The following is a 12,288-nucleotide window of genomic DNA, read 5'->3' as shown; positions in this document are numbered from 1 at the left end:
AGTAATCCATGTCAGTCAATCAACAACACTCAATAGTATTTGATTAATACTAATCTTTATGGTATAGAAAATTGGTTCTCAAAGTGTTGTCTATGGACCTCTGGGGATTCATGAGGTGATTTCAGGTGGTGCAAGATCAAATCTTTTCACAATATTAAGGCTTTTCCCCTCCTTCCTCACTGCATTAATAGTTGCACCAATGGGGTAAAAGCAATAGTTGGTAAAACTGGAGACACTTTAGCACAAATCTAGGTAATTTCTCTAAACTTTACAGCTGACACTTGAACAACACATTTTTAAACTTATATGCAATTTTTTTTGATAAATATAGTACAGTACTGAAAACATTTTTATCTCCTTAGGATTTCCTTAATAACATTTTCTCTTCTCCAGCTTTGTAGGAATACAATGTATGATACATATACAACATGTGTTAATAGGCTGTGTTGTTGGCAAGGCTTCTAGTCAACAGTAGGTTATCAGTAGTTAGGTTTTGGAACAGTCAAGAGTTACATCAATTTGCAACTGGACAGGGCTTGGTGCCCCTAACCCCCACGTTGTTCAAAGGTCAACTGTAGTTAGTATATTTAAGATTGGAGTCTTTAACCTTTTGGTCTCAGAACTCTGTTATACTCTGAAAGTGGTAGACCAAGCAGTGCAAGAATCAGTAAATACAAACGAACAAAAAACAGGTCCATGCAGGGGGGTATTGGATGGGGCTATGAAACGGCTTCTTCCCACACAGCACAGCGATCACACATGCTTTTGATCTGTAGCTGACAGTGAGGTTTCACGGGAGGTACTAGAGGAACTTCTACCTTTCGTGCACAACAGGACGGCCCCAGGGCCAGGTCAACTGCCCCCAGCAAGACCTGCCCAGCATGGCACATTCTGTCTGGGAAAGAAAGGACACCTTTTTCTTGACTGCCAGAGTGATTCTGCAGCATGAGCACATAAACCCCCAAAACCTAGCAAATAGGTCCCTAAACTCGGGAAGTGGCTTATCAGTCAGTCCTGTGGGCAGAGTGTGATAATGCTTTAGGTCATGGACACCGAGGCTTGGACTTATCATTCACTAAAAGGTCGGACAATGTGGGACCCTCACTCCCCCATCACCTGCCACTTAGGCAAGAGCACTTGCTACTGGATCCCAGGGAGTTTTAATGTTTCCTGCCTCAAACTGTCATATGGGCAAGCAGTCCCTAAGCGGTAATGTGGTAGCTAACAGATGATATGTGTCACCGCTACAGCTGTTCAGCACGGCTTGCCATGCTTCCACAGACTCCGCTGGTTAGGGGACAACAAGCTCAAATACAGCCAGTTTGTTAGGTTTAGCAAGATCATCATGGTATTAGTTTCCTGCATTCCTAGTTCCATAAAAATAACACTAAATTAGAGAAGCCATCTGGGGTGATCACTTTTCTGCTGAATAATCAGCTCTAGGGATCCCTGGGTGGCGCAGCGGTTTGGCGCCTGCCTTTGGCCCAGGGCACGATCCTGGAGACCCGGGATCGAATCCCACATCAGGCTCCCGATGCATGGAGCCTGCTTCTCCTTCCGCCTGTGTCTCTGCCTCTCTCTCTCTCTGTGACTATCATAAATAAAAAAAATAAAATAAAATAAAATAATCAGCTCTAAACTTCAGTCAAGGGCTTCTATTACCAGTGGCCACTTCCAAAGGAGGTGTAGGGTGGTAAGTCTCAGGCTCAACCACAGCTAGGGAGATGGACGAGACATAGCCTTTTGGCTATTGCTCATAAGGCTGCTTCTCTTCCTTGATTTGGAAAGGTGGAAATCCAGGGCATTTTACCAAGACTCAGACTGCATTAAGTTTTGCCTACTTGGCCTGTATGGAGATGTATGAGGTAAACCGAGTGCCAACGTGTAACTAATCCCTGCAATATTTCAAACACCAAACCAATCTTGTAGTTTGAGGATCATTCCTGGCATAAATAGACTTCTTCATGGTGTTATCATTTTTACAAATTGCTAGATGCAATTTGCTTATATTTTGTTACTGACTTTGCATCTGTGTAGTAAACAATTTAATGTTGCCCAGAGAGGTCTGGCTCTTGCTCGCCTTGACTTCTAAGAGGTAATCTCTAAGCCCTTTAATGTCATTCCTGACAGAATTGTCTTTGCCTGGGGGTCTTTAGTCACTGGATAGTCCAACAATGTGACTTGAGGTGATGACTTAGAGTCATATTCTATCAGCGCTACCTCTTGATCAGACATATGGGCAGTCAACAGTACTGAGGTAATGGAACTCCAGTAAAGACTCTGGACACCAAGTCTCAAGTGAGCTTCCCTCGTTGACAATTCTCCATGCCTGTTGTCACATATTGTCCCTAAAAGCAACTAGCTCTATGATTCCTGAGGGACAGGATAACTAGCAGCTCTGTATTTGGAACCTTTCCAGACTCTGTCCTATAACAGATTTTAATTCTCCCCTGTGATAACTGTGAGTACAACTTTCAGGGAGTTCTGTGAGTTCTTCTAGCCAATTAGTTGGGGACCCCCAAACCTGCAATTAGTGTCAGAAGTAAGCATGGTCTTGAGGAACCTTAAATTCTACAGTGATACCAAAGGGAAAAGCAGGGGGCACCTGGCTGGCTCACTTGGTAGAGCAGGTGACTCTTGGTCTCAAGGTGATGAGTTTAAGGCCCATGTTGGGAGTAGAGGTTACTTATAAATAAATAAATAAATAAATAAATAAATAAATAAATAAATAAATAAATAAGAAAAGCAGTCTTTTGGGACCATTCCTCATAATTTGTAGCATTTGTGCTCATGGGATATGTTGGCCTGTCATTTTCTTTTCTTGTAATATCTTTGTCTAGTTTAGTATCAGGTAAATGATTATGAAAATGAACTGGAAAGTATTTCTTCCTCATCTATATTACTTCAAACACTTTGTACAAGACTCATCTTTTTCTTCCTTAATATTTGAATTTACCAGTGAAGTTATTTGGGCTTGGAGTCTTCTTTGTGGGAAAGCTTTTAATTAGAAATTCAAGTAATTTTATCACTGCTTGGCTACTCAAAATCTCTATTTCTTCATGTGTTACTTTTCGGTAAGTTGTCTTTTTCAACGAATTCGTCCATTTTATCTAAGTAGTCAAATATATTGGGCAGCCCCGGTGGCGCAGCAATTTGGCGCCACCTGCAGCCTGGGGTGTGATCCTGGAGACCCGGGATCGAGTCCCACATTGGGCTCCCTGCATGGAGCCTGCTTCTCCCTCTGCCTGTGTCTCTGCCTCTCTCTCTGTGTCTATGAATAAATAAATAAAATCTTTAAAAAATATATTGCATTAGGTTGGCATAAATGTGTGAATAATCCATTTTTAGTATCTATAAGATCCATACTGATGGCTCTTTTTGCATTTGCATTCATGAGGTAATTTGTGTCTTCTTACTGTTTTTTCTTAATTGAATAAACAATATTTAATAAATCATATTTTAAAATTACAGTAATTGAATATATACTTAATTCAATTTAGTTACATAACATTAGAAAGTAATGAATTGAGGTGTCTGGGTGCCTCAGTGGTTGAGTGTCCTGCCTTCTGCTCAGGGCATTATCCTGGAGTTCCAGGATTGAGTCCCACATTCGGCTCCCTGTGAGGAGCCTTCTTCTCCCTCTGCCTATATCTCTTCCTCTCTCTGTCTCTCATGAATAAATACATAAATACATCTTATTTTTTAAAGATTTTTTTATTTATTCAAGACAGACAGAGAGAGAGAGAGAGAGAGGCAGAGACACAGGCAGAGGGAGAAGCAGGCTCCATGCAGGGAGCCTGACATGGGACTCGATCCTTGGTCTCCAGGATCATACCCCAGGCTGAAGGCAGTGCCAAACTGCTGGGCCATCCGGGCTGCCCTAAATAAATAAATCTTAAAAAAAAAGTAATGAATTAGGTGAATTTAAATTAATATTTAAATATGTTAATTCAAATGGAATTAATAAAATCATATTAAAGTATAACAAAGTAAACAATATTAAATTGAAATTAAATGATACACAATACTGAACTGAATAAATTGAATTGAATGAATTGAATTAATATTTTTTTTTATTTTTTATTTTTATTTTTAAAAAATATTTATTTAGTTATTTATTTATGATTGACATAGAGAGAGAGAGAGAGGCAGAGACACAGGAAGAGGGAGAAGCAGGCTCCACACCGGGAGCCCGACGTGGGACTCGATCCCGGGACTCCAGGATTGCGCCCTGGGCCAAAGGCAGGCGTTAAACCACTGAGCCACCCAGGGATCCCCCTGAATTAATATTTTAAATCAAATTAAATTTAGAAAAAAAAAAAGACAAATTATATTTAGTAAATCAAGTCAGTGATGTTAAATTAAATGAGTAATTAAATTTAAGTTAAACTTGAACTATATTCTCTTAAATTTGCTTTCATACATCAAATTGTAATTAAATTAAAACTAAATTATATGAAATTTATTGATATTAAAATAAATTTATCTGAGTATCTTACCAACACATGCATATTCATTTATACTAACTAAAGTTAATTTAATACATTAAATGAACTAAATTCGAAGAATTATGTTAATTAAAATAAGTTACAATCAAATTAAGATTAATTCAGTATTAATTAGAAAAAGGAGGCAAGTCTGGATGTGAAGGTCCACTTTGTGGATTAAAGACGGGTTTTAGGGGATCCCTGGGTGGCTCAGCGGTTTAGCACTTGCCTTCGGCCCAGGGCGCGATCCTGGAGTCCCGGGATCGAGTCCCACGTCGGGCTCCCGGTGTGGAGCCTGCTTCTCCCTCTGCCTGTGACACACTCTGCCTCTCTGTCTCTCTCACTCTGTCTATCATAAATAAATAAATAATTCTTAAAAAAGAAGAAGAAGAAGAAGAAGACGCGTTTTAAGGAGAGAGGGTCACACAGTCCATGATGCAGCTCCTGTGACTTCGGTTGTCTGTGATGGTGTGGAGGGGCCACGAGCAAAAATGTTTAGGAAAGGCGAAAACAAAAACAAAAACAAAAATCAGACCTGACACCGCCCTCAGGAGAATCATCAGGAGCAAGTACGTTACTATGATGTCCAGAGCCAAGAAATCCAGAACAACTGTCAGCACCTGGTGACAAGTTTCATTTTCCCCAGGCCCCCCCTCCTCAACCTGAATAGAGTCGTGACCCTGAATGTGGACATTCCCTGTGACCAGGGCTCGCGCATCTGGTGGGATTTGGGGGCGGCGGGGGCACTGACCTGTTAAAACCCATCCGACCGCTCTGGTTGCCTGAGTTACAGCATTGCCTTAAAGACGTGTCCAGAGCTCCGACCTGTCCAATTTTTTTTTTTTTTTTAATGTACGTAGTCTAATTAAAAAAAAATTGTAAAAACTAACTTTATAGGAGAGAATGGAGTATGTCTGATAGAAGAGAGCCAGAGTGGACGTCACGGGGAACCCGGCGAATCCACATCCCGGCGGTGGCGGGGTCAGGGGAAGACGCGGTGTAGCCGGTTGTCTCGGGTTTCAAGATCTGCTCTGGCTCGGCCCCTTGTCACCAGGGTCGGGTCGGTCCCTTCACCTGCATCCTTCCGTTCGGAGGGTGACTGCGCTCCCGCAAGGGCCGAGACTGCAGGGCGCCGGGCTGGGCTGAGGACCTTCGACGAGGACCCGGGGCGCGAAAGGGTGGTGAGGATGACGTCAGACACAGAACGGGGGAACATGGGCACAGTCCGCTGGCGCCCCATTAACACACGTGGGAGGGAAACGTGAGTGAATGGAAGACGGAGTGTAAACTCGATGCACGTGGTGTTTCGGGAGCAGCCAGTTTTCCTTTGAACTTCTCTGCGGGGCAAGCCGCCATACGGAGTCGATGCCAAAATGGCGGCGCCCTCCTGGAAACCGCGGGTAGGACGCTGCCATGCATTGCCCGTGAACGTACGGACTCGGCCATCTTACGGAATCAGTTTCCAAGATGACGGCATCTGCGTGGAAGCCGCGCACAGGCGCCGCCATGTTTCCTGTAACGTTGAGTCCGTACGAGCGGTCACCGTACGGAGTCGGCCGACAAGGTGGCGGTGCCCTTGCGAAAGCGGCCACATAGGTGCGGCCATGTTTCCTACTAGTTTACGGCCTTGACTGCCGTACGGTCTTGGTCGTCAAGATGGTGGCGCCTGAGAAACCGTGGCGGCTCTAGGCGGCGGAGCGACTTGTTTGGTACGGAGCCGACGCATTAGTCCTGCGCAATAAGAGTACGGTGCCCGGGAGGCGCGACCAAAGCGGAAGTAGTTGTGGGCGCCTTTACAACGGCCGCGGACGCCGCCGAGAGGTCTGTGCGGGTTCGCGGGTCGCTGGCGGGGGTCGCAGAGGGGTGCGCCGAGAGCGGAGAGATGGTAAGTACGGGGCCGGGGAGGGGTCGGCGGTAGGGGTCGCCGGGTCGGTGGCGGTGGGTCCGTGGGCAGACTCGGGGGGTCTGTGGTGAACCGTCAGGGGCGTCTGTGGGCGCTCCGGTGGGGGCCTGTGCGGAGCCTCAGAGGGGGCTGTGGGTGGAATGTTGGGGGTCCGATGTTCCGAATTTTTTCCGATGTGTGAGCCACCTGGGAGTTTTGTGACGGGCCACTGTGCGGCTCCGTATGGAAGTTAGTGGGGACGCCTTTCGGTAGCTCGTCGGGGGCCCGCTCGGGGGACTGTGGGGCGGCGTGACAAGGCGTCTGAGCTGAGCCTGCCCGGCGGCCGGTAGTGAGCGGGGCAGTCCGTGTCGGGCCGGCGGGGAAGGGGAGGGGGCGGGGTGCCCGGGCGCTAGTGACGGGGGGCGGAGGCTTAGGGGGCGGGGGCGGGAGGTCGTCGGGGTGCCGGCGTGGGCCCCGGAGCGGGATGGTCACGAGGAGCTGCGGTGGGAAGCGTGGGCTGACCGTGGCGGTCTGTGGAGAGCCGTGGTGGGGCTGCTCTAAGGAACCGTCCCGCAGGAGGGTGACGGCTCCGACCCAGAGCCTCCAGACGCTGGGGAGGACAGCAAGTCGGAGAACGGGGAGAACGCGCCCATCTACTGCATCTGCCGCAAACCAGACATCAACTGCTTCATGATGTGAGCCGGGGAGAGGCGGGCGGGCTGACGCCGGCGAGGTTGGGTGAGGCTGATGGGTGCGGCCCCTCACATCTGCACCACTCACCCCATCCTCTGCAGCGGGTGTGACAACTGCAATGAGTGGTTCCATGGGGACTGCATCCGGATCACTGAGAAGATGGCCAAGGCCATCCGGGAGTGGTACTGTCGGGAGTGCCGAGGTGAGGGGGCGGCCTGGACGGGGGGCACACCCACCTGCCTCCAGGGAGAAGCCTTCAAGGAGGGTGGGTCCCGGGCCGAGGGACTGTTTGTGGTGAGCTGCAACGGAGACTCCACCGGGCGCTTGACTAGAGCGTCCCCCAGCGGGGTAGCCCTGCCCCGGAGTAGTGACAGGGAGAAGGTGGGGGGGACGAAGATGAAGAGGAACCCTCCGAATCCCTCAGGGTCCACCCACCCTGGCCCCACTGTCTGCCCCACAGAGAAAGACCCCAAGCTGGAAATCCGTTATCGGCACAAGAAGTCACGGGAGCGGGACAGCAATGAGCGAGACGGCAGTGAGCCTCGGGATGAGGGTGGAGGGCGCAAGAGGCCTGCCCCGGATCCAGACCTGCAGCGTCGGGCGGGGTCAGGGACAGGGGTTGGGGCGATGCTTGCTCGGGGCTCTGCTTCGCCCCACAAATCCTCTCCACAGCCCTTGGTGGCCACACCCAGCCAGGTGAGTGGCTGCTGGGGCTGGGATAGGTAAGCTGAGCCTGCCTCAGGCCCCATACACGTTCCTGATTTTTGTCCTGGGCCTCTCCCCTCAGCATCACCACCAGCAGCAGCAGCAGCAGCAGCAGCAGCAGCAGCAGCAGATCAAACGGTCAGCCCGCATGTGTGGCGAGTGTGAGGCCTGCCGGCGCACCGAAGACTGTGGCCACTGTGACTTTTGTCGGGACATGAAGAAGTTTGGGGGCCCCAACAAGATCCGGCAGAAGTGCCGGCTGCGTCAGTGCCAGCTGCGGGCCCGGGTGAGCATGGGTAGAGCTGGGCAGGGCTGGGGGTGTCAGTGTGTCCAGGAAAGGCTCATGGAGGCCAGGAGGGGGCGGGCTGGGCGGGTGAGCTGGGGCTTTGCTACACACAGACAGGTGGGAAGGAGCCTGGCCTGTGTAGGTGAACAGGGCGTGACCAGGTGTGTGGGGCTAGCAGGGGCATCCCCGACCCCAGGTGGGCAGGGCAGACCCCCCCCCCCCCCCCCCCATTTTCAGCGGTCAGGCACGTCAGGGCAGGTGGAGCAGGGTTGAGCATGTCCTGGTGATGTGAAGCAGGGGTACTAGGTGTGTCTGGGAGGCAACACAGGGCAGTTGGTGGGCTAGGCTCTTGCGGGTGGGGCTAGGGCAGGGCCACCCTCCATCCACCTGGGGCTGACCTGGGCCTTCCTCCTGCCGGCACAGGAATCGTACAAGTACTTCCCTTCCTCGGTGAGTCCAGCCCCCCAGGGCGGGGCGGGGCATGCGGGCAGGGCGGTCAGGGCCAGTCCTGAGATTCTGCCCTGCAGCTCTCGCCAGTGACGCCCTCAGAGTCCCTGCCACGGCCTCGCAGGCCACTGCCCACCCAGCAGCAGCCACAGCCATCACAGAAGCTGGGGCGCATCCGTGAGGACGAGGGGGCAGTGGCATCATCAGCAGTCAAGGAGCCACCTGAGGCTACAGCTACACCTGAGCCACTCTCAGATGAGGACCTACCACTGGATCCTGACCTGTACCAGGACTTCTGTGCAGGGGCCTTTGATGACCATGGCCTGGTGAGCAGCCAGAGCGTTCCATGGTGGAAGGGTGGAGGTCACAGAAGCGGAGTTTCCGTGGTGAGGAGAGCTGGACGATAAGGCGGAGTATGGAAGGCTGATCTGGGAACTGAGTGGGTGGGGTGGTCATGGGCGGGCAGGTGGGTCAGCCTGTGCCTCACTTGCAGCCCTGGATGAGCGACACAGAGGAGTCTCCATTCCTGGATCCTGCCCTACGGAAGAGAGCAGTGAAAGTGAAGCATGTAAAGCGTCGGGAGAAGAAATCCGAGAAGAAGGTGATGGAGAGGGTGAAATGGGTGTGAGAAGGCAGAGGGCAGGGAAGGTAGGGAGAGGCAAAGATCAGGAGCTGGATGGGGCAAGAGCCAGAAGTGGCGGGGGGGGGCAGCGGGACACAGGGAACTGGGGCTGACTTTAACTCCACCCTAACCTGACCGCTTCATCCCTTAGAAGGAAGAGAGATATAAGCGGCATCGGCAGAAACAGAAGCACAAGGACAAATGGAAACACCCAGAGCGCGCCGACGCTAAGGATCCTGCATCACTACCGCAGTGCCTGGGACCTGGCTGTGTGCGCCCTGCCCAGCCCGGCTCCAAGTATTGCTCAGATGACTGTGGCATGAAGCTGGCAGCCAAGTGAGTCATTCCTGGAGAGCGCAAGGGAGTCAGGGAGTACAGGGCAGGGCATGGCTAGAGGGCTAGAGCCTTGTGTGTGTCTTCTCATCAGCTACCTGCCTGCTGCTCAGTCTGTGGTGCACCCGTCTATCTGTCCCTCATCTGCTTGTCTAGCATCCAGTCACTTACTTATTCTTTGGCCGTTTGGTCACCCATCTCTTCTGCCGTTCTTGGATCACCCCACTTGTCTTGTTCCTTGCCACTTTCCCTGCCTGCACCTAACCCCCTGCCTCCCTGCAGCCGCATCTACGAGATCCTCCCCCAGCGCATCCAGCAGTGGCAGCAGAGTCCCTGCATTGCTGAGGAGCACGGGAAGAAGCTGCTTGAACGTATTCGCCGTGAGCAGCAGAGTGCCCGTACCCGCCTTCAGGAGATGGAGCGCCGATTCCATGAACTTGAGGCCATCATTCTTCGTGCCAAGCAGCAGGCTGTCCGTGAGGATGAGGAGGTGAGTGAGCACAGGCCCAGCGGCCCTGGACCTATTACCCGGTCCTGCCTGGCTTCATTGTTCCTTCCACTCCACACAGAGCAATGAGGGTGACAGTGATGACACGGACCTGCAGATCTTCTGCGTCTCCTGCGGGCACCCTATCAACCCACGTGTTGCCTTGCGCCACATGGAGCGCTGCTATGCCAAGGTCAGGGTGTCACCCTGAGGGGGACTGTCATTGGGTCGTGGGGGAACAGATGTGTTCTCTGGGGGTTATCTCGGGAGGGCATGCAGCACACATCCACAGTGCCCTCCATTTGTGCTCATCCCTCTAGTATGAGAGCCAGACGTCCTTTGGGTCCATGTACCCCACACGCATTGAGGGGTGAGTGTGGGCGCTACGTGGAGTTAGAGCAGGGAGGTTAAGGCTGGGGTCAGAAGTGGCATGTTGGGGCAGAATGGGCCTGGGCAAGAACAGATGGGTCCCCCGCCTTTCTCCCCACTACCTTCTATCTTCTAAACCTCCAGAGCTACACGACTCTTCTGTGATGTCTACAACCCTCAGAGCAAGACATACTGTAAACGGCTCCAGGTGCTGTGCCCCGAGCACTCCCGGGACCCCAAAGTAAGGTTTGCTCTCAGTTCCTCCCATTCTGTCCTTTCTTCCTCCTTCCTGCCTCACCTTTATCCCTTGTGTCCTCCCCTCTCCTCCTTCTTTCCTTTTCCCTACTTGACCCCTTCCGTGACTCTCACTTTGCTTGCCTTATCACTCCACGTTCCTATCCTTTTTCCTCTCATCATCTTGTTTCTCCTTTTCCATTCCTCTGTACTCCCTGAACTCTATTCGTTCCTTCCTACTTTCCTGTCCCCCCCCCCCCATTCATCCCTGACCCCCGATTTCCTTGCAGGTGCCAGCTGATGAGGTATGTGGGTGCCCTCTTGTACGTGATGTCTTTGAGCTCACGGGTGACTTCTGCCGCCTGCCCAAACGCCAGTGTAACCGCCATTACTGCTGGGAGAAGTTGCGGCGTGCTGAAGTGGACCTGGAGCGTGTGCGCGTGGTAGGTGTCCATGCTGAATGAGGCTGGAGTTCAGGTGGAGCTTCTGGAGCTCCTTCTCATGGCTCTTTTCTACTCTCCTCTCAGTGGTACAAGCTGGATGAGCTGTTTGAGCAGGAACGCAACGTTCGCACAGCCATGACTAACCGGGCAGGATTACTGGCCCTAATGCTGCACCAAACGATCCAGCATGACCCGCTCACTACCGACCTGCGCTCCAGTGCTGACCGCTGAGCCTCACTGGCCCAGAAGTCCTCACGCCCTGCATTCCAGGCCCGGGAGCTGCCCCGAATCCCCCGTTTGTCTGTTCTGCCATTCATCTGTTTCTTCAATGGTCCCTGAGTTTCTCCCTGTGCCCATCCGCCATTTGACTACCCAGATGCCGTTATCAGAGGGTCTCAGGATTTTCTTCTGTCCTTGTCTGTCCCTCTGTCTCTCCATTCTCTGTGCCTGGGTGGGACTGTGGAGTTTGCTCACTGTTGCCTCCCCTCTCCCTGGTTTTGTTAATAAAATTTTGAAGAACCAACAGAGATTACTACTGGTTTCCACTTTATCCAGCTGCATCTGCACTCCCAAACCCCCTGGGTGAAAGGGCTGAGGCACACCTGTATTCAGGAGGAGTTGCAGTATAAAGCTTCGAGTATGCAGTTGGCAACCACCCTCTGCTCTGCAGGAGCTCCCTTGGGCGGCGGAATATGACTTACTAAGGGAGAGCCCAATGACGTTCATCCTCAGCATCTCATCTTGAAACAACGGGTATACAGTTGGCGCTATTTCATTATGTGGCTGATTTCCCACCCCCGTGTCAGCATCGACATCCTCCAGATTAGAAACGTATCCGATGACGGCCACAAGGTCTCTCGTTGCTCCACAAACCCCTTTCCGGGCACGTGTGTAACAGAAGTCCGAGAGCCCCCTCCGCCCTGTCGCGGGACCCAGCGGTGCCCACAGCGCAGCCTCTCTAGGGCGCGCACGCCCTTCTCGGTGGCACGGCCCTTCTGTTTACCTGCAGCGCGTCACCGCCCCCTTCGCCCGTTCTCGCGGAGGGAGCTGGGGTCGGCTTGCGGTGCGCTCCGCCCCGCGCGCTCCTGCAACTGCTCGCGGGGCGGAGAGGACGGGACACACGAGTCCTGGGGGAGATGTTTCAGGTGCCTGCACAGCACAGGCGAGATGGGGGCGAGAGATGCGAGGAGACCTCCGGCGCCCCTCCCTCCAACGACGGCCAGGCAAATAGCGTAGCGCCCCCCCCACGCCCCCTTCGGTTGGGAGAGCGCAGGCGCAAGCCAAGTGGGCGGAGTGGGGA

At 52.3% G+C, this 12,288-nt stretch overlaps 1 protein-coding gene and 1 long non-coding RNA gene across 3 annotated transcripts; one reads left to right on the top strand and one right to left on the bottom strand.

Annotated features, from left to right (window-relative positions):
- Positions 1 to 3,698: 3,698 nt before the first annotated feature.
- Positions 3,699 to 5,514, bottom strand: LOC140595210 (uncharacterized). The gene is made up of 2 exons (XR_011996698.1): positions 5,378 to 5,514; positions 3,699 to 3,894 (listed from the first exon to the last, which is right to left on the bottom strand). It is a non-coding gene; the product is annotated as an uncharacterized lncRNA (long non-coding RNA).
- CXXC1 (CXXC finger protein 1) lies at positions 5,272 to 11,513 on the top strand. 2 transcript variants are annotated; one of them, XM_072734839.1, is made up of 15 exons: positions 5,272 to 6,372; positions 6,946 to 7,064; positions 7,164 to 7,264; positions 7,523 to 7,758; positions 7,850 to 8,053; positions 8,477 to 8,503; positions 8,581 to 8,826; positions 8,994 to 9,101; positions 9,274 to 9,458; positions 9,738 to 9,945; positions 10,025 to 10,135; positions 10,263 to 10,312; positions 10,456 to 10,552; positions 10,836 to 10,988; positions 11,073 to 11,513. In XM_072734839.1, the coding sequence occupies exons 1-15, from the start codon at positions 6,370 to 6,372 to the stop codon at positions 11,217 to 11,219; spliced, it is 1,995 nt and encodes a 664-aa protein (XP_072590940.1). In that variant the 5' UTR covers positions 5,272 to 6,369; the 3' UTR covers positions 11,220 to 11,513. The 2 variants fall into 2 exon arrangements, with proteins under 2 accessions (XP_072590940.1, XP_072590941.1); XM_072734840.1 differs by lacking the exon at positions 8,477 to 8,503 and having other exon boundaries at positions 5,472 to 6,372.
- The last annotated feature ends 775 nt before the right edge of the window (positions 11,514 to 12,288 follow it).

Source organism: Vulpes vulpes, chromosome 13 (genome assembly GCF_048418805.1).
Source record: "Vulpes vulpes isolate BD-2025 chromosome 13, VulVul3, whole genome shotgun sequence".
NCBI classification, from domain to species: Eukaryota; Metazoa; Chordata; class Mammalia; order Carnivora; family Canidae; genus Vulpes; species Vulpes vulpes.
Note: the sequence above shows the minus strand (reverse complement) of the source record. Positions and strands in the feature narration are given on the sequence as shown.